This window comes from Hemitrygon akajei, chromosome 24 (assembly GCF_048418815.1).
Source record: "Hemitrygon akajei chromosome 24, sHemAka1.3, whole genome shotgun sequence".
Lineage (NCBI taxonomy): Eukaryota > Metazoa > Chordata > Chondrichthyes > Myliobatiformes > Dasyatidae > Hemitrygon > Hemitrygon akajei.
Window position 1 is genome coordinate 27,007,578 of NC_133147.1, and position 26,578 is coordinate 27,034,155.

The following is a 26,578-nucleotide window of genomic DNA, read 5'->3' on the forward strand; positions in this document are numbered from 1 at the left end:
TGGCACATAAAATTGTCTTGCTGAAAAGGGATGATAAGTATCTAAAGTAATACAGAGTGGGATTAGTTGATTTGCTTTTTCTTGAGCTGGTCCACCTCTCCTGGTGATAGCAATTCTGTACTTCTGTTTCCCCCTGTGCAAGTCCTGCTTGCAGGTTATTAAATCTTTGATGTCCAGCATCTGTGTCGCTTTGCTTGTTGGGCTTGTGAGTTGCTTCTTGTAGCTCCAAATAACTACTTGTTATCCACTTCGTGATGTTTCCAATACAGAGAAGTCTGCTGATATTTGCTGTCCAAGATTCTGTGCACGGCTGCCTCTTTAACTGGAGTAACACACACCAAATGCTGGAGGAACTCAGCATGTCAGGCAATATATATGGAAACGAATAAACAGTTGACTTTTTTGCCTGAGACTGGATAGGAAGGGGAAGATGACAATTAAAAGGTTGGGGTGGGGAAGGAGGGTAGCTAGAAGGCGATAGGTGAAGCCAGGTGGGTAGGAGAGGCAAAGGGCTGGAGAGGAAGAAATTGATAGGAGAGGAGAGTGGACCTGAGGACAAAGAGGAAGAGGAGGGGCTGGTTGGGGGGGGGGGGTCCTTTAACTGAAGTTCTGAGTAGTTCACAGGCACTTGCCCGTGCTGGAACTGGTAAACCAGAGAAGAAAATCAGCATACAAAAAATAATGGATGCTGCTTGTCCATTGCAGATAAAGCTCTCATCACCACTGAGTACTTGGTGGGGAGCGCTGCCGCAGTATAGCAGTATCCATCGTCAAGGACCCCCGCCTTACTGGCCATGCTTTCTTCTTGTTGCTGTCATCAGGAAGGAGGTACAGGAGCCTTAGGTTTCACACCACCAGATTCAACCATCAGGCTCCTGAACCAGCGTGGATAACTTCACTCACTTTAACTTTGAATAGATTCCACAACCTATGGACTCAACGTTTAAGAACTCTGGAACTTGTTCTCACTATTATTTATTACTTATCATTATTTTGTTTTTCTTTCTGTATTTGCAGTGTCTTCTACACATTAGTTGTTTGTCAGTCTTTGTAGTTTTTCATTGATTTATTTTATTTCTTTGTCCTACTATGAAATCCTGCAAGAGAATGAATCACAGGGTAGTATATGGCGACATATATGTACTTTAATATTAAATTTAATTTGAATATGTAAAACCTCACCAAGGCAACTTGTGTAACCAAGAGGAAGCTGACTATAAAAGCTGTTATTGACTGGTCCCCATTGGGTAAAGTTGTTTTCCAACCTGTGTGATCTGGCCCTATCAGAAGATTTGGACTGACTCTATATCAGGGGTCCCAAGTTTTTATTCTGCCATGGATCAATAACGCTAAGCAAGGGGTCTGTGGGCTCCAGGCTGGGAACCCCTGTTTGCCTGTGTGGTGACATTCTGAAAACGAATGATTAAATATTTCTTCGACCTGCAGGACACATAAGCGGAAATGCTTTCTTCACTTTTACTTCTGTAAATAGTTTCTTGCCAGTCATAAATTATTAAAAGAAATTGTTGAGGCCACATTTTATTACAATCAAACTTTGCCACTGAAATATTTGTTTTTTATTTTGCAGGACTAGTTTGCAGAAACAGACAGAAAAATGAAAGTCGATAGAACAAAGCTGAAGAAAACGCCAACTGAAGCGGTGAGTTTGGACCATTTGGGTCTAATTTTGTTTATTTAGTGACACAGCACTGAGTAGGACCTTCTGGATCTTTGAACCACGCTGCCCCAGCAACCCCACAACCCTGATTTTAACTGGGAGGAAACCAGAGCCCCCGGGGAAAACCCACCTATTCCACAGGGAGGATGTACAGAGACTCTTTACAGAGGATGCTGGGATTGAACTCCATCTGTCACCAACCTGTAATAATGTCGCACTAACCACTACGCTACTGTGGCACCGAAATCCTCAGGGGATCATTTCAAGGACTCTACAATTCATGCTCTATTATTTATTTGTTTTCATGGTTTGTCAGTACTATTTGGCCCATATCCCTCTGAATGGGGTTCCCATCCTTTTTTATAAGACCATAAGATATGGGAGCAGAATTAGACCGTTTGACCCATCAAGTCTTCTCTGCCATTTCATCATGGCTGATCTAATTTTCCTGTCAGCCCCAATCTCCTGTCTTCTCCCCATAAACCTTCATGCCCTGACCAAACAAGAATGGACCTCTGCCTTAAGTATTCATAAAAACTTGACCTTCACGGCTGCCTGTGGCAAAGAATTCCAAAGAATTATCACTTTTTGGCTAAAGAAATTCTTTGTCTCCATTCTAAAAGGAAGCCCATCTATTCTGAGGCTGTGTCCTCTGGTCTTAGACTTCCCACCATAGGAAAGATTGTCCCCTCTTTTGTCTGCATCCACTTTATCAATGCATTTCACAATTCAATAGATTTCGATGAGATCACCCCTTTTTTAGTTCTAGTGAATACAGGCCCAGAGCCATTCAATCCTGGAATCATTTCCATGAACCTCCTTTGAATCCTCTCCAGTTTTAGCACGTCCTTTCTAAGATGAAGGACCCAAAAATGCTCACAGTACTCCAAGTGAGGCCTCATCAGTGCTTTTAAAGTTTCAAAATTACATCCTTGCTTTTGTATTCTGATCCTCTTGAGATGAATGCTAACATCACATTTGCCTTCCTCACCACACGCAAGCTGCAAATTAGCCTTCAGGGAATCCTGCACAAGTACTCCCAAATCCCTTTGTGCCTCAGTTTTTTGTATTTTCTGTTCATTTCTTCTACCAATGTGCATGACCATACACTTTCTGATACTGAATTACATCTGCCACTTCTTAGCGCTAATTTGTCTAAGTCTTTCTGTAGCCTCTCTGCTTCCTTGAAACTACCTACCCCCTCTACCTATCTTCATATCATCTACAAACTTGGCCACAAAGTCATCAATTCTGTGTACCAACACCATTAAGCAAGGCGCCCAGGGACCCCAGGCTGGGAACCCCTGCTCTAAATATTTCCGATTCATGCCTCTGTCAAAATGTCTTTTAAATGTAATTGTACCTGCCTCATCTGGCAGCTCGTCCCATATGTGTAAGAAAAATTTCCCCATGTCCCTGGGGAAACGTATCTGTAATTCGAGTCTTTATGAATTGTGTAAAATGTAATGTGACAAAGTGGAACCTGTCTGATTGCGAGTGATTTGATGTGTTGTGTTTTATAGTAGGGAGTGTTTTGACAACAGAGCAAAAGAGGACACAGCTGTCCAGGGGTGAGGCGGGTGTTGGGGGTGGGAGAAGCCTCAAAGATAAATGGACGGATGCAGATTAGAAAGGAATGCAATTGAGGGATGGAATGACCTCAAATACATGTAGATGAATTACTGGATTCTGTAAGTGTATAGAAATTATTGTTTTGAGCTATAAGATTGAAGCTACCTACCATTGACTTAACTGTGGAAGCAGACTTTCTCTTGTGAGTAATGTGCTTATGTTTTGATCCACTCTGAGTTTGTTGTCTGTTACTGTATACTCAGGACCTAGCTGAAAGGTACACAACAGTCCCTTTTAAATCTTTCCACTGTCACCTTAAGTCCCTTACCCATCTAGCTTTAGACTCCCCTACCCTTACAGAGGAAGACGGTGACGTTCATCTTACCTTTGCCCTTCGTGACTGCACTCATGTTTTCAGTATTTTTTTTATTTGCTCAGATTTTAAAATTTGCATATTGGTTGTTTGTCAGTCTTTATGCATAGTTTTATTTGTAACTTTTTTCTGTAAACGTCTGTAAGAAATTGAATCTTGAGATAGTAGATGTTGGCATGCATGTACTTTGATAATAAATTTACTTTGAACTTGGTCAGGTTTTTCTCCTTGCAGAAATGTTTCCTTTTATAGAGAAATAATGTTGAGCCATTCCTCAACACAACTGACTAAATGGGGTAATTGTCATGGCAGTTGTGAATATAGACCAGAGTCACGCTGCAGCTGATTGAATAATAGTTTTATCAGTCAAGTCTGGTAACATAGCCGATGGACAGTACTGTGCACCAATTTCAGGCGTCTATCTAGGATGCCCCAGACTTTTGCCTAGTACTGTAGTAATTTTATGTATTGCATTGTACAGCTGCTGCAAAATTCATTGTACGCTGCCATGTTATTTTGATTAACTTAAACGAACAGAAAATCAGTGCAGTTAATGGACTGCCTTCATTGCCTTCCTGCATGAAGTTGTGTTTAAAAAATCATTGCTTTTTAATGCAGGTTAATTTGGCCCAATTGAATAACATAACATGAGCATGCAGCTGTTGCTATTTAAAATCTGTTCTCTCGAAGTAGGATGTAGCGTCTAGTGGGCACATAAATCCTGTCCCAATTAAACAAAAGAAATCCCAGCTATTCTCTTGATTGCTTTTTGTTCTTTAAGAAAGAAATAAATGAATTTATTCTCAAATAAATGGCTGGCCCAATTAACTGGAGTCCACTGTCTTTCCAATAGTGAGAGAGACTGGGTCCAAAGGATACAGCCTCAGAATGCAAGGGCATCCTTTAGAACAAAGTTGAGGTATTTCTTTATCCAGAGGGTGGAGAATCTATGGAGTTCGTTGCCACAGATGGCTGTGGAGGCCAAGTCATCAGCTATATTTAAAGTGGAGGTTGATAGCTTCTTGATTAGTTAAGGGTGTCAAAGGTTTCAGGGAGAAGGCAGGAGAATAGGGTTGAGAGGTTTAATAAATCAGCCATGATGGAATGGTAGATTTGATGGGCTGAACAGCTGGATTCTGCTCCTATGTCTAATGAAACGCAGAATCTGCGCAGAGTCATAAATTCCTGTTGTACCAGAGTTCCAGCCCTCTGTGTTGCCTTCCCCGATTGTGGCCAGTTGCATGACTGGGTGCAAACAAAGGATTCTGCTGGCACACACAGACCCTGCTTGTAGCTGACATGATTTTGAAGGATTCTTCTGGCATCTTTTTGAGAGCTACAGTGGGCAGCATTTTATGGAATAGGAAATCAAATGCCTAGAATTTTTACTGAGTATGTCTCACACTCTGATTTAGTGTAGTAACTTCAGCTGATACATGCTGACTGAGGCCTTTGCAATATTTGCTCTCGCTGTGTCACGGTGGTTGTCTGTGGTTACTACAGTGGAATGCCCCTCTCTACAGGGGTTTAAGACAGGAAATCCCACTGTTTTACCACCAGCAACAAGGAATCCCCCTCCATTGAGTTCTTGTGATAGAGCACTCCAGCTTAAAAACAGTCTCTTCAGACCAACTGGTCTGTGTTGACTATTATTCTGCCTTGTCCCATCGACCAGCATCCTGGACTATAGCCTTCCTTACCTTTCCTATCCATGTACCTACCCAAATTTTTCTTAAATAATACAACTGAACTCACATTCACCTCTTCCACTGGCAGTTCGTACCACACTTTCACTAACACCTGAGTGAAGAAGTTCCCCCTCAGGTTCCCCTTAAGCATTTCACTTTTCACCCTTAACCTGTGATCTCTCATTTTAGTCTCAAACAACTCGAGTGAAAAAAGCCTGCTTGCACTTACCCTGTGTTTAACCTTCATAATTTTGTATACCTTTATCAAATCTCCCCTCATTCTCTCATGCTTCAGGGAATGAAATCCTAACCTATTCAATCTTTCTCTATAAACTCAGGTCCTCAAGACCCAGCAACAGCCTTTTTAATTTTCTCTGCACTCTTTAAATCTTAGTGATGTCCTTCTTGTAAGTAGGTGTCCAGATCGGCACACAATATCCAAATTAGGACTCACCAACGTCTTATACAACTTCAACATAACATCCCATCTCCTGTACTCAAAACAATATTCCCTGGACATTGTGACCTATACTATAGTCTTAGTGATTTATCTTATTAGGGGGTGCCAAAGGGACTTACTGGGGTGCTTCCTGGATTAGAAGACATGTGCTTTAAGGAAGTTGGACAAACTTGGGTTGTTTTCTGTTAAATGAGAAGACAGAAACAACATTTTCTGTTAAATGAGGGAAGACATAAGATTGAGAGGCATGGAGTGGACAGCTGGTATCTTTCCACCCACAGTCGGAAAGGGCATAGCCATTAGCGCAGTGATCGCTCTACAGGGTTTGATTCCTGCAGCTGTCTGTAAGGAGTTTGTATGTTCTCCCCATGACTGCGTGGGTTCCCCCCAGATGCTGCAGTTTCGTCCCGCATCCCAGAGACGCAGGGTTAGGGTTAGTAAGTTGTGGGCATTCTGTGTTGATGCCTGGAGTGTGGTGACCTATGTAAGTTGACCCCAGGACAGTCTTCTGACTGCGTCGGTTGTTGACGCAAGCAGCGCATTTCAATGTATGTTTCGATGTACGTGTGTCAAACAAATTTAGTCTAATACTGGAGGGCATGCATTTAAGATGAGGCTGGGTGATGTTTGAGGCAAGGTTTTTTTTACAGAGTGGTGGCTGCTTGGAATGTGCTGCCAGTGCTGGTGCTGGAGTCAGTACAGTTAGAGGTGGTTCAGAGGTTCTTGGGCATTTGAATTTACAAAGAATGGAATTGTAGTTGTTATACGGATTCAGGTGTCAAGCTTATTTGTTGTGTGCACAGAAATATACAGTGAAATGTGTCATTTGCATTAACAAGGGATCAGTTTTGTCAGGCATTTAATTACTTGTTTAATTAGCTTGGCCCAGCGTCGTGGTCCCAGGGATCTGCTCCTGTGCCATATGTTATGTATCTTTCAAAGTTGCTATCACAAATTGAGAAGTCATTTGTTGTGAGACAGCGTGAGGTTTAAAAAGAGCTTGGGACTTTTCGGAACTTTTCCCCAGAGTCAAAATGTTTCATACTAGAGAGTGTGCAATTATGTTGAGTGGGGGTAAATTAAAGGAAACCTACAGGGCAAGTTTCTTTTACATTGTGTTGGTGTCTGGAATGTGTTGTGGCAGAAGGGATTGACTTCAGCGTTCAATTATTAGTTTAATTAGCCTGGCATACGTCTTGGGCTGATGGGCCTATTCCTGTTTTATGTTCTCAATAATTGTGCTGGGTTGTTGACTTTTAGTAGTTGGTAATTAGAAGGATGTACCTTTTGGGTGCAATCCACTTGGAACACCAGACATAATGGTGACTCCATATGTGTTTACAAATGAAGACTTCGGTAAACCATCAAGTAGTATCTTTGAAGCTGTCTGTCTTTTGATTCCAAAGGTCCCAATTGGATTATTGAAGTTCAAAGTAGATTTATTATCGAAGTGCCTACATCACTATATACCACCTTGAGATTCATTGCAGGCATTTGCAGTAGAACAGTAGAATCAACGAGAAGCTACACACAGAGGCTGACAAACAACCAATGTGCAAAAGAAGACAAATGGTGCCAATACACAAAAAACAAATTTTTAATGGTAAATAATACTGAGAACAGGAGTTGAAGAGTACTTGAAAGTGAGTCCATGGATTGTGGAATCTGTTCAGTGTTGGTGAATGAAGTTATCCACTCCAGTTCAGGAGCCTGTTGGTTGAAGGGTAATAACTGTTCCTGATCCTATTCATCAAACAGGTTTAATTCCAGCTCTTCTTGTAGAGTAACAGCAGACACTGGAAACTCTCAGCAGTTTCAGGCACCTTTGATGGATCGAGAAACAGGTTCAATATCTTGAGTCAGAATTTGCTGGGTTTTGCCATCCCTGTTTCAACACCAACAGTTTCATGTTTTTCACTTTTCACGTCTGATTTGGACTGTCCCAGATTCCCCATGGTACTGGGGTGGAATTGCCAAGTAATTCTTAAATTCAAAGTGTTTTCATGGTTGCTAATATGCACTGTAAGCATTTGGTGGGAAATTTTAATTTATTGTTCCTTTTTGGATGCTGTGGCTAGTAGTTTTCCCTCAACTCCCCCAGAATGGTGAGTTTAGACGAATTGAGCTAAACTTTGAGTTTTCAGTCTATTCAGACCATAAGGTGTAGGAGCTATTAGGCCCACTGATAGGCTCCATTTGATCGTGTCTAATTTATTCTCCCCCGCAACGACATTCTCCTGCCTTCTCGATGTAACCTTTGACGCCCTTACTAATAGAGAATGGATGGCGGGGTGGAGATGTGTCCCTACCACAATTCCTTCCCTCTACTAACCTGCAAGCTAGCCATGGGAGCAGGTAGTGGATGGTCAGTGGTAAAGTCGGCCCTCCTTATCCGCGAGTTCCGCATGCGTGAATTCAACCAACTGCGAATTGAGAAAACCCGCAGATTCTCTTTCCAGCACTTGTTCGAGCATGTACAGACTTTTTTCTTGTCATTATTCCCTAAACAATGCAGTATAAGAACTATTTTACATAGCATTTACATTGTATTAGGTATTGTAAGTAATCTAGAGATGATTTAAAGTATATGGGAGCATGTGCTTAGGTTACCATGGATTGGGATCGAAAAAAAATTGGAAGTTCTCTTACTATGTAAGTCAGAACAGGTACATCCGGTATTATTTAGCGTCATTTAGTCAAACGTTTGTCTTAATATATAGTATATATTTTACCTTTCCCTGCATATAAAACACTTAAGAACATGTGTTTCAGTGCTGGGCTCAGGAAGTTCCCGAGTTCAGTCCAGTGAGAGACCACTTCCGAGTGCACTCTGCATCCATGCCTGGTTGATATGGAGGATCAAAAACCCAAAACCCAGTATTTAAACCACTACTTGGCTTAGTAATAATTGTAGCTTTCATCGGGGCAGGGCCTTTCTTACTCTATCCTTTAAAATTGTTCTGATCGTTGACCGATTGTAGCCTAATGCTTTCCAATGACTGATGGCGTTTCACCTCTTTCTGATCGCTTTATTATTTCCGCTTTATTTTCAATTGTGATTGTGATTATTTTCGTGAACACAAACACTGCGGATTCAGAGCTCTGCCGCTTGGTCCTAATGTCCACCGCACTGCGACAGGTTAAATAAGGTCTGGGGTTCCGCTGGGTCCTAAGGTCCACCGCATTGAGACAGGTTGAATAAGGGACCTGAGCATCCGCATTTTTTGGTATCCGCAAGGGGTCCTGGAACCAATCCCTCGTGGATAAGGAGGGCCGACTGTATTGATAATGGTTGGGGTTACCTGTCTTGTAAAGATGCTGCTCAGAAGAAGGCAATGACAAACCACTATTGTAGACAAAATAGAAAAAATTACTAAGAACAATCATTAGCATGAGACCATTATCACCCATGTCATATGACACTGCACACGTTGGTGACTAATCAAGAATGTATCAACCTCCACCTCAAGTATAACCAGTGGTTTGACCTCCACAGCTGCCTATAGCAATGAATTCCACAGATTCATTATCCTATGGCTGAAGAAATTCCTCCCTCATCTCTAGTCTGAGGCTGTACCCTTTGGTCCTGGACTCTGGCTATGGGAAACATCCTCTCCACATCCACTGTATTCAGGGCTTTCAATATTCACTCAGGGGTTTCAGTGAGATCACACCTCCTCCTCAATGTATTGCAGTTGGTTCAGATTCTTGTCTCTTGCTTGGGTCTGGACAAATATCTGGAATTCAGTCCTTCAAGGCTGGTGAAATGCAGCACCTGTGCTTTTCAGTTATCAGTTTATTTTGCTTAGGGAACATCTTTGTTCTGCAGTTTACTCCAATCATTACTGAAGATGGTGAGGTGAGCTGAACCACAGAGTTAAAAGTAAATTTATTATCAGAAGTATGAAAACATCATCTGAACAAACACGAGGAAATCTGCAGATGCTGGAAATTCAAACAACACACACAAAATGCTGGTGGAACACAGCAGGCCAGGCAGCATCTATAAGGAGAAGCACTGTCGACGTTTCGGGCCGAGACCCTTCGTCAGGACTCCTGATGAAGGGTCTCGGCCCGAAATGTCGACAACGCTTCTCCAAACATCAACTGAGGTTTGTTTTCTTGTAGCTATTCATAGTAGAACAAGGAAATACAATAGAGTGAATGAAAAACTATATACAAAGATTGTGCAAATACAGAAAAACCCCTTGTCAAGTCCTTGAAAATGATTCTATAGGTTGAGGAATCACTTCAGTGTTGATGTGAGTGAAGTTATCCACACTAGTTCATGGGCCTGATGGTTGAAGGATGATAATTGTGCCTGATTGTTGTGGCGTGGGACCTGAGGCTCCTGTACCACCTGGCTGTAGGAAGAAGAGAACTGGCCTGAATGGTGAGGATCCTTGATGAGTGCTGCTTTCTTATTGCAGTGCTGCCAGAGAGCTCTTCCAAGCCCGTGCAGTAAATTGTACAAAATCCAATCTTTTGGTCTCTAGGTTTGCAGAATTTTGGGGAGAAGAAATGTGAAGTGAATTGGGTGTGTTCTTCAATGGCCTTTGACGGGGCTAATGATGCATTTTCCAATCTCTTCCAGCCTGCTGATTGCCGAGCTCTTATCGATAAGCTAAAGGCCTGCACCGATGAACAGCTCCAGACAGAACTTCAGCAGATCAAGACATGGAATATTGGAAAGGTAGGTTATAGTGGAAATAGTGAATAGTGTAAAGCACAGTGAATACAGTTGTGATGTATTGAGAAGTTGTTGATCTTGGAATTCCAGTTTTATGACAAAGTCAGAAGACACTTGGCTGAAAGCTCTTAGGTTTGTAAGTGCCAGACTTGTACCATTTTCTTATCTCCTCGCCTTGTTCCAATCCAGAGCAATGCGATGTTTACTAAATGCCTCAATTTTATACCTCTCGGTTAAGGCTCCCCACAGGAATGGTCCCCTATCTGACACTGATATGCTTTCCATAGTTGGAACAAATCTGTCTTTTTTGCAGTACAAATACTCTCAATGGCCACCTTTTAACCTACTCTTAACGTCAAACCAACCTTTCCCTCCCATGTAGTAGCCTTCCATTTTTCTGTCATCTTCTACCACCACCCCTGGCAGGGCTTTCCATGCACTCACCATTCTCTGTGTAAAACAAACTTGCACTTTATTAGCTACCTCCTGCCTAATAAAGTTGCCTCTGATTATAAGGTTGTAGTCTCTGATGCTGTACCCAAACCTTTTTCAAGGTTCGATGTGTTGTGCATTCAGAGATGCTCTTCTACACACCACTGTTGGAACACGTTCCTGTCACCTCAAACCGGTCAGGCCATTCCCTTCAGACCTCCTTCATTAACAAGGTGTTTTCGCCAATTCTCTGTAAACTTTAAAGACCATTATGTGTGAAAATTCCAGGAGATGAGCAGTTTCTGAGATACTCACACCACCCTGTCTGGCACTAACAATTATTCCACGATCGGAGTCACTTAGGTCGCATTTCTTCCCCATTCTGATATTTGGTCTGACAACGACTGAACCTCTTGACCACATCTGCATGCTTTTATGCATTGAGTTGCTGCCACATGATTAGCTGATTAGATATTTGGATTAGCGAGCAGGTGTACCTAATAAAATGGCCACTGAATGTATGTATTAATGGACACTGAGTCATATCACTAGATGCACTGATAGTTCTTCTGAAGTTCAACTAAGTTGCCACTTTTTGTATGTGTTAATGGAAACTGAGTCATATCACAAATACATTGATAGTTCTTCTGATGTTCAACTACCGTAAGTGGTTCCTGATTATATTTTTTCTGTAATGTGGAGACCAGAATTGTACACACTCTTGTAATAAGGGAAAGCATGCTTTATGCCACGATTTTTAACACCCCAGTGCAGTTATCTTGAAGGATCTATGAAGGGCTTTGAGTGTGCCTGTTTTCCCTCCATGCTGGTCCGCCATTTATAGCACAAAATGCCGGGTGACCTCAGTGGGTCAGGCGGCATCTGTGGAGGGAAATGGACAGTCAACGTCTGGGATCACTCCACCTGCTGGAGGGATCATTTCCTTCTGTAGATGCTGCATGACTTGCTGAAGTTCTTGCTCTGCAGAATCTCTTGTGGGCTCTCCCTTGCCTTGTTGCATATCCTCAAATGTAATATCTCTGAGGGCTTGGAAGTACCATAGCCATATTTCTTACTAGCTTTATCAATGTGACTGACTAAAGCCAGGCACACTGTTTAAATTGAACTTGCATTGTACTCTGGTATCTTTGCAACAGACAATTTGCACATGTAGGTTAAATTGGTTTATTATTGTCACGTAGACTAAGCTACACTGGAAAACTTGGTTTTACATAAGACATCCCCATAAGATGTGCTTTCTAATCCAGGCAGTGTCGTCGTAAATCTCCTCTGCACTCTCTCTAAAGCTTCCACATCCTCCCTATAATGAGGCAGCCAGAACTGAACAGACTTGGAGTACTGTGTTCAGTTCTGGTCGCCTCATTATAGGGAAAATGTGGAAGCTTTAGAGAGAGTGCAGAGGAGATGTACCAGGATGCTGCCTGGATTAGGGAGCACATCTTATGCAGGTAAAAATGAGAGATTCCCCAGATGCTGGAAATGAAGTACAACATACACTATGCTGGAGAAGCACAGCAGGTTTGGCAGCATCTATGGAGAGAAATAAACAACTGACGAGGTAGATGCTGCCTGACTTGCTGAGTTCCTCCAGCATCTTGTGAGAATAGGTTTAGCAGGCCAGGCCTTTTCTCTTTGGAGTGAAGGAGGATATGAGAAGACCTCGTAGAGCTGTACATGATGACCAACCACTGCCTGAGCAGTGCTAGCGGAGCCTCTGCAAGATTAAGGCAAACAGTTTTTGAAGACTGCAAGATACAGGTCATTAGAATACTTTTGGTTTATAGAGCAGTCATCTTCACTATATTACTATATGGAGCAGAATCACAGACTACCTACAGTCAGCACCCTGAAAGCCCTGTAACAGTAACACCAAATTTCCTTATGGAAGCTTTTGAGGATCAGTTGGAAAGACAGGCGCAAGAACACCAGTGTACTGGAGGAGGTCAACACGAGCAGCATTCAGCTGTGATAGATAGATCGTGTCATCAGGATGCCTAACTCGCATCTCCCCAAACAGGTCCTGGGCAAAGGATATATTTCAAACTTACTTACTCATTACCCGTTACACTGCTGAATTAAGGTCAGCAATGAAGTTTTTTTTGACCACTCGATGTTTGCCCTGTACTTAACCCCCAAACCTGGAGGACCGGTGGATCATTCTTAGTCTGGCCTCTAACATTTGACCTGTTTGGCATGGGTGACCCTACCAAGAGCCAACACACAAGGCCTTGAATCTAGCCAGCATAGTATTCCAGGTCTTTGAGATGTGCAAGCTACCAAGCCACAACAAGATTATGGTCTTCTTGACAGTCTGAAGAAATCCAATGCTTCATCTAAAAGCGGGGAGGACATTTCTCTCAATAGATACACCTGGAGAAAATCTGTTCAAGAGGGTGTGGCACTAGATGCGAGCAACCTCCGCTGTGCCGCAAAGAACAAGCGGCAGCTGCGAAAGGAGAGACCGAACAACCAAAAGACTCATCGCTAACCACAGCCACCACTTACGCTTGCCCACACTGCACCAGAATATGTGCATTCTGGATCCGCTTCTACAGCCACCTGATAAAAGAACATCATACTCTCCTCTAATGATCGCACTGCTACTGCTGTATGACAAGGTGATAAAAGACATGGATCGAGTGGACAGCCAGAGACTTTTTGCCAGGCAGTAATGACTAATATGAGGGCAATTGTGGGAGGGAAAGGTTAGATTGATCTTCGTGTCAGTTAGAAGGTCAGCACAACATTATGGGTGGAAGGGCCTGTACCATGCTGTGGTGTTCTGTGTAAATGCAGCAGAGATCATTTAATCAATGCATTAAAGTAATCTGACTGAAAGCATTAATGGGAATAGGAAACTAGTTATTCAGTTGTCTTACATCAGCAGCGTAGAAGTTACCCGTGTGCCTGGTTGTACGTTCTTTGAGGCTTTTCTATTTTCTGCCTGAAGGGAGAGGGTGGAAAGAGAGAATGTCTGGGGTGGGTGTGGTCATTGATTATTCTGGCTGCTCTACTGAGGCAGCAAGAAATGTAGACAGGGTCTATGGAGGGGAGGCTGGTTTCTGTGTCCACTGCTCTCCACAGATCCCTGGCAGAGTAGTTACAATACCAAAACGTGATAGATGCTTTCTGAGCTGCGTCTCCTGTTTGCCAGACCCACAAGCCTGTATGTGATTTTCTACAGATACTGTTGACCAGAACTTAAATGTGGAAATATGTGGGAAAATCAGTCTATGCCCTCTGTGTACGGTGGCCCTCATTCAAGCAGCACACTTAACCTCTCTGACATTCCTTAAAAAATAGTAAATTTCGTGTCTCGCTGCCTTGGAGTTACAAGCAATCAAATTGTACGGAGCAGGGTCTAATAAATGATGTGCTTAACTAGGTAATTCCTGTTATGAGCCTTTTTGCTCTGGTAGATCACATACCCTCTCAACTTTAAGACTTCTTTCTCTCTCCTGGAGTAAATAGTCTCCCATTTTGGCATTCCAAACACTGAATCTACAGCACTGTGCAAAAGTTTTGGGTACATAGCTAATGTGTCTATAATTTTTCACAGTATGTCAACGTAGAGCGGAAAGTGAGTTTGTAATCCACTCGGAGCAAAGGATGTTGGGAATGGCGAGGATAGTGCGCCTTGGGAGAGGTGTGAGAATAGGTGGTAGAGAAGGAATACCAGGGGCTTGGTCTGTCACAGGTGCAGGCACACCTGGCAAGGTCATTTGATTCCGAACAATTGGTTTATTGATCATTACAGAAAGTCTCTCTCGTGCTTCCTGCTCTCTCCCTTCTCCCTTCCCCTCTTCCTAGCCATGATTCCCTTCTCCCTGTCCCCTTCCCCCTCTCAGTCCACAATAGAGACCCGTAATGGAATGAAGTTTATCACATATGTCATGATTTTTTTTTTTGCGGCAGCAGTGCAGTGCAATAAATAAAATTACTACAGTATTGTGCAAAAGTCTTAGGCACCCTAGCTATATATATTATTTGTACCTAAGACTTCTACACAGTATTGTTTTTTTCTCTCTCCCATTTCAAGGGTAAGCTCACTTCATGGAAAAATGACTTTTTTTTTAAAATTTCAGAATACCCCTGCTTCTTGTCTGCTCACTGGGGATTTGAATCTGTTCCATCCATTCAGTAGAAAGTCATGATGGAGGCTCTGCATTTGTCAAAAGTTTATGAACTGCTGGAATTAGTTGAATTGGTGTTGGAAAGGGCAGGACATTGGCATGGACTGTCTGTGGTTAGTTTGTCATGATTTGTTGGAGCTTCTCAGTTCCTATGTGTTCTCTCCCTTCAGTGCGAGCTGTACCACTGGGTGGACATGCTGGATCGGTTCGACGGGATTTTGGCAGACGCCGGGCAGACGGTGGAAACCATGTCCTGGATGCTGGTGTGTGACAGGCCAGAAAACGAGCAGCTCAAAGCCCTTCTCCTGGCGGTCCTAAACTTCACGGCCCTGCTCATTGAGTATAGCTTCTCGAGGCATTTGTACAGTTCCATCGAAGTGAGTATCGAATGTGTCGCATTCCCTGTCATTGTCAGTTTGTGTCATGTACCTGAAAGCTTAGGCAGCAGCCTGTTACTTGAAATCTAATCACCCTGTTTTATCTTGCACGGCTTGCTACCAAAACTGCAGATGATTTTAAGCAGGAATTCCAATTTCTGTTGCACTTTGTTGCTGGTTGCCTCATCCAGGCGGGAATCATTAATTAGAATTTTGCCTGCAGTTGTTTCATTAGCACATAGAACACAGCAGCACAGTATAGGTCCTTCAGTTCACTATGTTGTGCTGACCTTTTAACCCACCCTGAGATCTTTTAACCTTTCCCTTCCAAGTATCCTTCCATTTTGCCTTCATTCATGTGCCCATCTAGTAGTTTCTTAAATGTCCCAGGGGTCCCAATCTTTTTTATGCCATGGACCAACACCATTAAGGAAGGGTTCCGTGGATTGCAGTTTGGGATCCCCAATCTAATGTGTCCGGCTCTACCATCGCCCTGGCAATGCGTTTTATGACATACTATTCTCTGTTTTAAAAATAAACTACCACTGATACCCCATGTAACTTTCCTCCAATCACTTTAAAATTATGCTCACCTCGTATTAGCTGTTTCCATCCTGAGGGAAAAGCTCTGGCTCTTATCATGTACATCTCTATCAAGTCACCTCTCATCCTCCTCTCCAAAGAGAAAAGCCCCAGCTTGCTCAGCCTGTCTTCATAACACATGCTCTCTAATCCTGGTAAATTGTTGCACCCTCTAAAGTTTCCACATCCTTCTTATAACAAGATGATCAGGGTTTGATAGAACTGCAACATTACTTCACAGCTCTTGATCTCAATCCCTCAATTAATGAAGGCCAACACACCATATGCCTTCTTAGCCACATTATCAATTTGTGCGGCTCCTTTGAGGGATCTCTGGATGTTGCCCTAAAGATCCTCTATTCCTCCACACTGGTAAGAATCCTGCCATTAATCTTGTATTCTGTGTTCAGATTCGACCTTCCAAAGTGAATCACTTCACGTTAGTATTTGAAGAAGATATAGTTGTGTTGCACGATGCTTAACTTTAAATAACAGGAGCTGTCATTCTGCTATTCTGTGTGATAACAGCTGACTGGCTGAGTCAGCTACACTTCCATCTGATCTCAATCGTGGCAGCATGGTAGTATAGTGATCAGTGCAACATTTTCTCACACAAGTGATCCGGGTTCATTACCACCTGCTGTATGTTCTCACCATGATCACATGGGTTTCCTCTGGATGTGACTGCTCTCCTCCACGTTCCAAAGAGGTATAGCTTGGGGTTAGTGAGTTATGGGCATGCTGTGCTTTGGAGGCTGCAAGTGTTGTGACACTTACTGGTTGCCCCCGGCACCATCCTGGCACTGTGATGGCTGTTTGATGCAAATGATTATTTCACTGTATATTCCGATGTCCTAGTCTATACAACATCTCCTTGTAATTCGGACACATCTGTGAAATCTTTTCTGCATTCTTCCTACATCATTTCTATAAAAGGGTGACCGTTTATTCTAATATATTTCTTGTAATTCGGACACATCTGTGAAATCTTTTCTGCATTCTTCCTACATCATTTCTATAAAAGGGTGACCATTTATTCTAATATATTTCTTTACCGTGAATACCTGCAAGAAAATACATCTCGGGATAGTATATAGTGGCATATACTTGGATAATAACTTTACTTATTTTTTGCAAACTGTTCATAACACGCCAGATACATCCTCATAGATCTGCATTGTCACTTCTCAACTCCTGTATCCAGTGCCCTGACTGATGAAGGGCATCATGCCAAACACCACTTTTTCCACCCTGTCTTTTTTTGTTATCTTCAATGACCATATGTCCTGCTTTCTCCAAGGCCTTGCCAATCACTCTGGGTACCAGATGATTGCCATTTTATTGTGCTTTGTGAAGCAAAGGGAGAAGCTTCAGTATCCTGAGACATCGAGGTAGTGTAACCACAGAAGCAGATACAAGTCCCTTAATCCCAAAGAATCCCGTTTCTTGTTGTTGAGACGCTTGCTGAGCTGTCTTGTTAGCTTGGCAACTTCGAATGAAATGTTGGTGATCTACATTGTTCCTCTTTTATGTGTACATCCCACTTCAGCATCAAGTTGTCAGTCCAGAGCCAAGAGTCAATTCACACCTGATTGCACGCATCAATGAATGAGGAGTTTGTGTAATCCTGCGTAACGGTCGATTATCACCTAACCGGATCTTAATGAACCAATCACAGATTACGTAATCGGTAACCAATAGAGATGGGGCGCGCGTGTGCGCGCACACACACTCACACCCCCCCCCCCCACAAATTTCATTCAAAGTTGCACTGATGATGTTGCTAACAAGCCAGCTCAGCGAGCCACTCAACAACAACATCCTCAACCCGAGCTACAAATCTTTTCCAACGTTTTCAAAATTCCATTTCTATTATTGTGCCTGACCTCTAGTGATTGCGAACGGTAAAGTTTGCAGCAGGAGTCCCCACCCCGAGGTCCATTGACAGTTAACAGTAGGGGTCCATGGCATAAAAAAAGGTTGGGAAGCCCTGGCTTAAAGAGATATGAATGAGTTTAAATGGGGTTCAGCAGGGATGAGTTGGGCCGAAGGGTCAGTCTCCACGCTCTTTGGTTCCGTGTGTGATCCATGCCCAGCAACCCCCCAGCGGCTAACTTGAGAATGAAAGGAGATGCTAAGCTGGCAAAACCGTTTCTACTAACAGGCAAAGAGGCATAGTGAGTTATTGGTGCCTTAAAACCAGTCACTTCAGGCAGATGGGGCTCATCAGCGGTGGTTGTTAGCTCATTGAGGAGAAAGAAAACTGATCTGAAACCTCCACTGCCTTGCGGCTGTACCCATTCATGGGTAAGCTTTGGGAGCAAATCCAAGGGAAAAATCTTGAGCTGGGGCCCCTAAGGCCATCCTGTGGTGGTGAAGAAGTCAAATGGCGTGCTTGCCTTTTTTAAATTGAGGAACTGAGTTGAACAGTTGGGAAGTTGTATTGCAGCTTTATAAAACTCGGGTTAGGCTGCATCTGTACACAGTGAAAAGCTTGTCTTGCATATGGTTCGTGCAGATGTAAGATCGTTATGCAGTGCATTGAGCTGGAACAAATGTAACAACCACAGAGAGTGCAGAGCAGGCAGACAATTAGGTGCAGGGTCATAGACTGTGAGGACAAATACGTCGTCCATTTTAGCAGGCTCGTGCTGCACTTGTGCTCTGCTTGTGTTGTTGGTGCTTGGAGGAATCTGTGGTGCTCCTGTGCTGTAAGCGGCTGGTTAGTCAGAGTTCCTGCATCAGACCCCAGTCTTGTTGGAATGAATCTGCCCAGAATTGCTGAGAGTGTGGGCAGAGAGCAACAAATGCCCAGAAATTGAAAATCCTACAAACAGCAGTAAATATACCCCAGTCATCACAGGTAAATCCCTCTGCCCACCATTGAGCCTTTAAGGAGCACTGTCACAGCAGAAGGACCCCTGTCTTGCAAACCATATTCCCTTCTTGCTGCTGCCATCGGGAAGGAGATATAGAAGCTTTAGGACCCAACCATCTGTTTTAGGAAGAGTTACTTCTGTGAACCAGCTCACTCACCTCAACACTGTACTGATTCCACAACCTATAGACTCACTTTCAAGGGCTCTTCAACTCATGTTCTCAGTATTAATTATTTACTATTTTTGTCTTTTCACATTGTTTGTCAGACTTGATGTGTAGTTTTTCCACTGATTTTATTTTATTTCTTTGTTCTACTGTGAATGTTTACAAGAAAATAAATCTTATAGTGACATATACGTACTTCGATCGTGAACTTTAGCTTTTGAGTGATTGTGCCGTTCTAGTCCTGTCAGCACTCAGAACCATGAAGTCCACAGGGCTTACCCACTGTTTCCGTGAATGTTTGAGATGTGCACTGTTGTTTGTAGTTCGAAGCCAATAACAATAGGAATGTACTAAATTTTCCTCTTTCATTGCAGCACTTGACGACGTTATTAGCATCATGTGATATGCAGGTGGTGCTGGCTGTATTAAATCTGCTGTATGTATTCAGCAAGAGATCAAATTATATCACTCGGCTTGGATCTGATAAGAGGACTCCTTTGTTGTCAAGGCTGCAGCACTTAGCAGAGGTAAGTCAAAGTCAAGTTTATTGTCATACAGAAGATTGCATGTATGCACAGGAGCAGTGAAGGTCTTGCGCAGCGTCTCAGGACTGAAGCAGCACATGCGCTCATTAGTGCAAATACTTAATAATTCTGGTCTCCACATTGCAGCGAAAATGCTCTCTGCGACCACTTAAGGTACCCTCTGCTCATTGCTGAATATCTAATTAGCCAATCACATGGCAGAAACTCAATACATGCAGACACAGTCAAGAGGTTCAGTTGTTCAGACCCAGCCTCAGAATTGGGGAAGAAGTGTGATCCAAATGACTTTGACAGGGGAAGGATTGTTGATGCCAGACGGTGGTTTGAGTATCTCAGAAATTGTTGGCCTCCTAGGATTTTCATGCACAACAATCTCTGGAGTTTACAGAGAATGGTGTGGAAAAACAAAAACAATTCCAGTGAGCGGCAGTTCCGTGAGTGAAATGAGGGGTCAGAGGAGAATGGCTAGACTAGTTTAAGCTGACAGGAAGGCGACAGTAACTCAGACAACTACATGCAATGGCAGTGGTGTTCAGAAGAGCACGTGTTGATCCTTGACATGGATGGCTACAGCAGCAGAAGACCATGAGCGTGCAATCTGGCCATGTTCTTAGGTACAGGAGGTACCTAATAGATTGACCACTGTTCACCTTCTCCCTTCAGAATACTCAGCACCTGATCCGATACATCCCGTACCCTGGCACCTCGGAGACAATACACCATGTGGGTATCTCTACCAGACTGACAGAACCTCCTGTTTGATCCCCTCACTATGGAGTCCCCTATGACTGCCACATTCCTCATCTGCTCATTCCCTTCTGCACCACGGAGCCAGGCTCAGTGCCAATTGAGGGTCATCCCCCTCAACAGCATCCAAAACTAGATAACAGTTACTGAGGGGGATGACCACAGGGGTGCTCTCTACTATCTGAGCCCTTCCTTTCCCTTCCCTGACAGTCACCCACTTATCTAACTCCTTCAGCCTCGGGGTGACTGTAACTCCTTTCTATCTCCTGCTCACTTTCCCTAATAAGCTGTAGGTCATTAAGCTGCAGCGCCAGATCCCTAACGCGGTCTCTCAGGAGCTGCATCTTGGTGCACTTGGAGCAGATGTGGCCATCTGGAAGACTGGAAGATTCCCAGGATTCCCACAGCTGACACCCAGAGGAAAGTACTAACCCTACAGACATGTTGTCTATTCCTCAAAAATGCAGGGAAAAACAAAATTCACTTACCCACTTCGCCAAAGCCCTACCGCTCTGACAATGCCGGCTCCTTTGACGACTGCTCTGCTAGGCATCGTCTCCTTTTTATGCTGGAACCTTTCCTGCTATCCAACACACAATTGGTGTGCCAGTTATAGCCGGGTTCCCGTGACGCTCTCCCTTTTAAACTTCACTCCCGAACCTGGGCGCTGCCTGCTCTGTCATAGCTCTCCAGTTCACAATTGGTGCACCAGCTATCTAGGCCTTTCAATATTTGATAGGTTTCGATGAGACCCCTCCCCCTCCTCAGCTCTATTCTTCTTAACTCCAGTGAGTACAGGTTCAGAGACATCAAACACTCCTCATGTGTAACAGAGTATTTTGTCAGGCTATTTCATATGAGTCTACCACGTTGTGGAACCAGAGCTCTGGATAAAGATGAAATTCGTGTCCCTGAGTTATTACTGAGTCAGCTGGGTCTTCATAACAACTTGGCAGTTTTATGGTGATCAGATTTCTGCTGGCTTTTTATGTTGTCCATTTATTTAATCAATTAATTTTTTCAGCATCTCTGAGCTCCTTGGTATTGGTTTGTTGGACAATCAATCAATCAATCATTCAATCAAAACATTGAGGTCACCTATCAATCCATTGATTTGTTGTATTTTAAGTTGATAAATTAGTGTATTGTTACATGTGCCGAGGTACACTGGGAGAACTTGTCTTGCACAACCTCCCACAGATCATTTTATTACAAGGGTACATTGAAGTACAGTAATATAAAAGAAACAATATCAGAATGTGGAATTAAGTGTTACAGTTACAGATGTGGAGTATTGCATACAGTTCTGGCTGCCCCACTTTAGGAAGGATGTTGAGGCTTTGGAGAGGGGGCAGAAGAGGCTTACCAGGATGCTGCCCTGTTTAGGAAGTGTGTGCTATCACGAGAGGTTGGATAAACTTGTGTAGTTTTCACTGGAGCGCCAGAGGCTGAGAGGTGATCTGATAGAGGTTTATAAGATTATGAGAGGTGTAGACAGAGTAGACAAGAAGTATGTGTCCTAGGGTAGAAATGTCTAATATCAGAGAGGATACATTGAAGGTGAGAGAGGGGATAGGTTTAAAGGGGTAAGCTTTTTATACAAGTGTTGAATGCCTGGAATGCACTGCCTGGTATGGTGGTAGAGGCAAATACATTAGAGGTTTTGAAGAGATGTTTAGCTAGGCAATGTAAAGAAGATGGAGGGATACAGACATAGTGTAGTTAGGATGGATTCATTTTTGGAGTGTTTGATTTACTTGTTAGCTGATTTGGCATAATATTGTGGGCTGAAGAGCCTGTTTCTGTGCTGTACGGTTCTGTGTTCTAGAGTGCAGGGCAAGCAGACAATAAGGTGCAAAGCTGTAAAAAGGTAGATTGAGAGGTTAAAGTCCATTTTATACCACAGAAAGATCATAGCTGTTCTTGAGCCTTGTGGTACGTGCCCTCAGGTATCTACTTGATGGGAGAAGTGAGAATGACCTGGGTGGGTGGGGTCTTTGATTACATTGGTTGCTTTACTGAGGCAGCGACAGGTGTAGACAGTCCATGGAGGGGGAGGCTGGTTCCTGTTATGTGCTCAGGTGTGTCCAGGGGCTGAACAGTTGCCATACCCAGCCATGATGCATCCAGATAGCATGCTTTCTGTGGTGCTTTGATTAAAAATTAGTTCAATGGGGACGTACTGAATTTCTTTGGCCTCCTGAGGAAGTTGAGGTGTTGGTGTGCTTTTCTCAACTGTGGTGTCATCGTGACTGGGCCACTGGACGAGTCCCTGAGGACCGTGATTTTACTTTGATTTTGCATGAAAGTGAATGTTAATTCTTTGTTTCAACAGAGTTGGGGTGGCAAGGAGAATGGTTTTGGACTTGCAGAGTGCTGCCGTGACCTGCAGATGTCGGTAAGTGGCTTTAGAATCAAATCTGTGTTTTGTGCGCTGCTTTGAGCTACTGCACAAATTAAAATGAATTAAAGTAAGCTGCACATTGAGGTGCTGTTACACCTCATGGTTGGTGCTTCCTTTGCTATGGCTGAACGCCAGGGCACTAGGATTTTCTCTTGGGCCACTTCTGTGTTTGTTCCAGGTGAGGCAGAGATCTTCCCAACTTTCTACTAGATACAGAGACTGGACATAGCTCATCCATCCCTGTGTTTCATGGTCAGCAGCCACACATACCACAGTGTATACCGCAATTCATAGGAGATTGCACTCCCCAAATCCATGATTAGCTTCTGTTTTATAGCAAACTGTTATTCAATGGAAGCCTCTTGAGGTCAGAACTTATTTCAATTTTAAGTGCAGGCTCGGTACTGAATGTGTACTGCAGCAACCCCCCACTGAACACACCACTCGCTCCCTCTGTTCACTCAGGTGTCTCGGCGAAGACGGAATCGCCCCTTGTCCTCCTACCATCCAAGCAATAATTGAATAGTTTCTTGCTGCTTTCACATCACCCTGTCCCTATCCCAGTGCACAAGTCTGAAAACTGCACTGTTGCAAACAGGTGACAGATATGAGCATTTGGTCAGAAGACATGTTTCCTCATCCGACCACCAGCAGCAGAGGAGGGGACCTAGTCGGTGTGTGAATTGGAGTAGCAACCGGTGTGGTTTGCATGGATAGGTGAGCCATTAAATCCCCCATAATCTCACCTCTGCTGAACTCATGGCCAGGCAGCTCCAACTCCTGTAATCTTTTCTATCTTGGGTTGTTGTTAACTTTCACAGTCATTGCACATCAGAGAGCCTTTTACCAGTCTGTGGAAAGAATATTGATTGCATTTAGAGTGTCGGTTTGCAAACGCTCCAGTTTTGGTGATGTATTGCTCCTTCAGGACATCAGTGATGATGAAATGGAGCCTTAGAAACGAGACCCGATGCATCAAGATGTGCCGTGTGGACGCTCTCACTCTTCTGTACAGTCTGCCTCTGAAACTGCAGTGTGAAATATTTGCAAATGTGATCGATCTCTGTTCCGTCCCTCCCCCTCCCCCTCACCACCTCCAGCTGAGTAGAGTATCTGTGTATTTTTATTTTCATATTTGTACTTTTTATCCCATTGCAATGTACTTTGATCTGCATTGTCTGCATGAAAAGTGCTCAATAAATACGTTATTCTGAACATGCTGGAGATCCAGAAAACATAGAAAATGCTGCAGAAACTCAGCAGATCAGAGAGCATCTATGGAGGGGAATAGAGTCAGTGTTACAAGTCGAGACCCTTCTGCACGACTGGAAAGGATGGGTGCAGCAGCTAGAATTTGAAGGTGGGAGGAGAGAGGGAGGAGTACAGGATGAGGGGGATGGTGGATGGGTGGGGAGCGGGGGGGGATGAAGTGAGAAGCTGGGAGGGAACAGGTGGAAAAGGTAAAGGGCTGCAGAAGGTGACATTCACCCATCACTCCCAACTTCTTACTAAATTCCCCTCGGGTCTCGCTCTTCTCCCCCCACCATCTCCTTATTCTGGCTTCTGCCTTCCCATGCTGATGAAAGGCCTTGGTCTGAAACGTCGATATCTATTCCTCTCCATAGATGCTGCTTGATCTGCCTAGCTCCTCCAGCATTTTGTGTGTGTCTGTTACTCTGGTATTGGCAACCGGATTTCAGTGTTTTGTTGTCGATCAGTTTTGTGTTCAGGGCAGGGCACGAAGCCTGAGGTGGGAGTTTCCAGTTGTGGTCAGTAGGTGTGATTGGCATTTTACCTTCATTAGCAAGAGCCTGACTTCAATCATTCATACAAAGGTGCTTCATCATTAAACATTAGTTTAACTTAAAAATGTTTGGAATTCAAATTAGCTCAGAAAAACCATAAATTAGTATTAAATTCCCTCTTTTTTTATCCTTTTTTTTCCATATAGAAATACCCACCTAGTGCAACAACACTACACTTTGAGTTCTATGCAGAGCCAAGTGCGGAGGTGAAGTTGGACAAAAAGGTGAGGTTTCTTTTTTTTAAAATAAAATCCCCAGAGAATTTGAGCAGGCCTTAACTTCTAAGGGCAAGAATTGGGTCTTGCATTTCTGTAGCACCTGTGGCATCCTGCGCCAGAGGAGGACTTTTTGAGGCGCAGTCACTGCCGTGGAGGAGGCGCTCAGCTGCCAGCAGGGAGGTGGGTGAGTGATAAATGCGTACCACGTAGTGTGGGATCTCTAATTAAAAAAAAATTCCCCATTTCCCTCACCCAAAGCAGACTAGGCCTCTGAATCATAAAGCCATAAGACAAAGCAGCAGAATTAGACCATTCAGCCCATCATGTCTGTTCAGCCGTTTAAGCTTGGCTGATTTATTATCCCTCACAACCTGATTTTCCTGCCATTTCCTCATAAACTTCGAAGTCCTTACTAATCAAGGAACTATCAACCTCTGTTTTAAATATGCCCACTGAGTTGACCTGCAGAGTTGTCTGGGGCAATAAGTTCCATAGATTCACCACTCTCTAGCTAAATAAATTCTTTCTGATTTCTGTTCTAAAGAGACATCTTTACATTATAAGACTGTGCCCTTTGGTCCTAGTCTCTCCCACTGTAGGAAACGTCTTCTCCAGGTCCATGCTATCCAGGGCCTTCATTGTGCACGGCCTTTTTTCTCTTCTGAAGTGCAAGGGGGGAGGTGAGGCTGATGTAAATCTGAGTAATGTGGGCCTGGGGAGGATGCTTCAGTCAGTAGGGGAGTCTAGAATATGAGGGTGTAGCCTCAGAATAAAGAGGCATCCCTTTAGAACAGAGATGAGGGACTTTCTTCAGCTGGATGGTGCTGAATCTGTGGAATGCATTGCTGTGGAGGCCAAGTTATTGCAGTTATTTAAGGAAGAGATCAATAGGTTCTTGAGTGGTAAGGGGTTAAGGGTTGCAGGGAGAAGATGGCAGGGGAAAATGGGAATGCTTTTAAAAAAAGCCATGATGGAAAGGTGGAGCTATTAGCTGTATGGCCTAATTTTGCTCCTGTATTTTTAATGTTAGTTTTATTCATATGTACAGCACGATAACAGGCTGTTCCTACAGTCTGTGCTGCCCAGTTGCACCCATGTGACTAATTTCATACTGACCTGTATGTCTTTGGACTGTGGGAGGAAACCGACGCACCCGGAGGAAACCCACGGGTTCATGGGGAGAACATACAAACTCTTTTCAGCCAGTGGTGGGAATTGAACGCAGGTCACTGGTGTCGTAACAGCGTTATGCTAGCCGCCACCTCACCCGGCCATAGCATAACAAACCTTGTATTTTGTGGGATTGTGGTTTTCTCTGATGAAAAGTGTGTGAGTAACCCTCCAGCATCTGATTGGGAAGACTCCCTGACTCTCCCAGTTCCAATTTTAACTCTGGCAGGTAGCATTAAAGGAGATAATTTCACTCCTTTCTCTAAAGTAAAAAATATTCTAGTTTTATACACTCAGTGGCCACTTTGTTAGGCACACCTTTATACTTGTTTGTTAATGTAAATACCTAATCAGCCAATCATGCAGCAACTCAATGCATATATACATGCAGACATGGTCAAGAGTTTCAGTTGTTTAAACCAAACATCAGAATGGGGAAGAAATGAGATCTAAGTCACGACTTTGACCATGGAATGATTGTCGGTGCCAGATGTGTGGTTTGAGTATCTTTGCGCACAGCAGTCTCTAGAGTTTACAGAGGATAGTGTGAAAAAGAAATAACAAACATCCAGTGAGCAGCAGTTCTGTGGGCAAAAACCCTTTGTTAATGAGAGAGGTCAGAGGAGAATGCCAGACTG

The 26,578-nt window shown here is 43.5% G+C and overlaps 1 protein-coding gene across 4 annotated transcripts in view; it reads left to right on the top strand.

Moving 5' to 3' along the window:
- Positions 1-26,578, top strand: part of huwe1 (HECT, UBA and WWE domain containing E3 ubiquitin protein ligase 1) — a 172,644-nt gene that overhangs the window by 38,869 nt on the left and 107,197 nt on the right. For 3 of the 4 annotated variants that reach the window (XM_073028614.1, XM_073028617.1, XM_073028616.1), the window contains exons 2-7: positions 1,589-1,660; positions 10,366-10,464; positions 15,218-15,424; positions 19,426-19,578; positions 22,679-22,741; positions 24,699-24,776. In XM_073028614.1, coding sequence (XP_072884715.1) covers positions 1,616-1,660; positions 10,366-10,464; positions 15,218-15,424; positions 19,426-19,578; positions 22,679-22,741; positions 24,699-24,776 — 645 coding nt within the window. In that variant the 5' untranslated portion in view covers positions 1,589-1,615. The remainder of the gene's footprint in view (positions 1-1,588; positions 1,661-10,365; positions 10,465-15,217; positions 15,425-19,425; positions 19,579-22,678; positions 22,742-24,698; positions 24,777-26,578) is intronic. The other variant, XM_073028618.1, reaches the window with a different exon arrangement.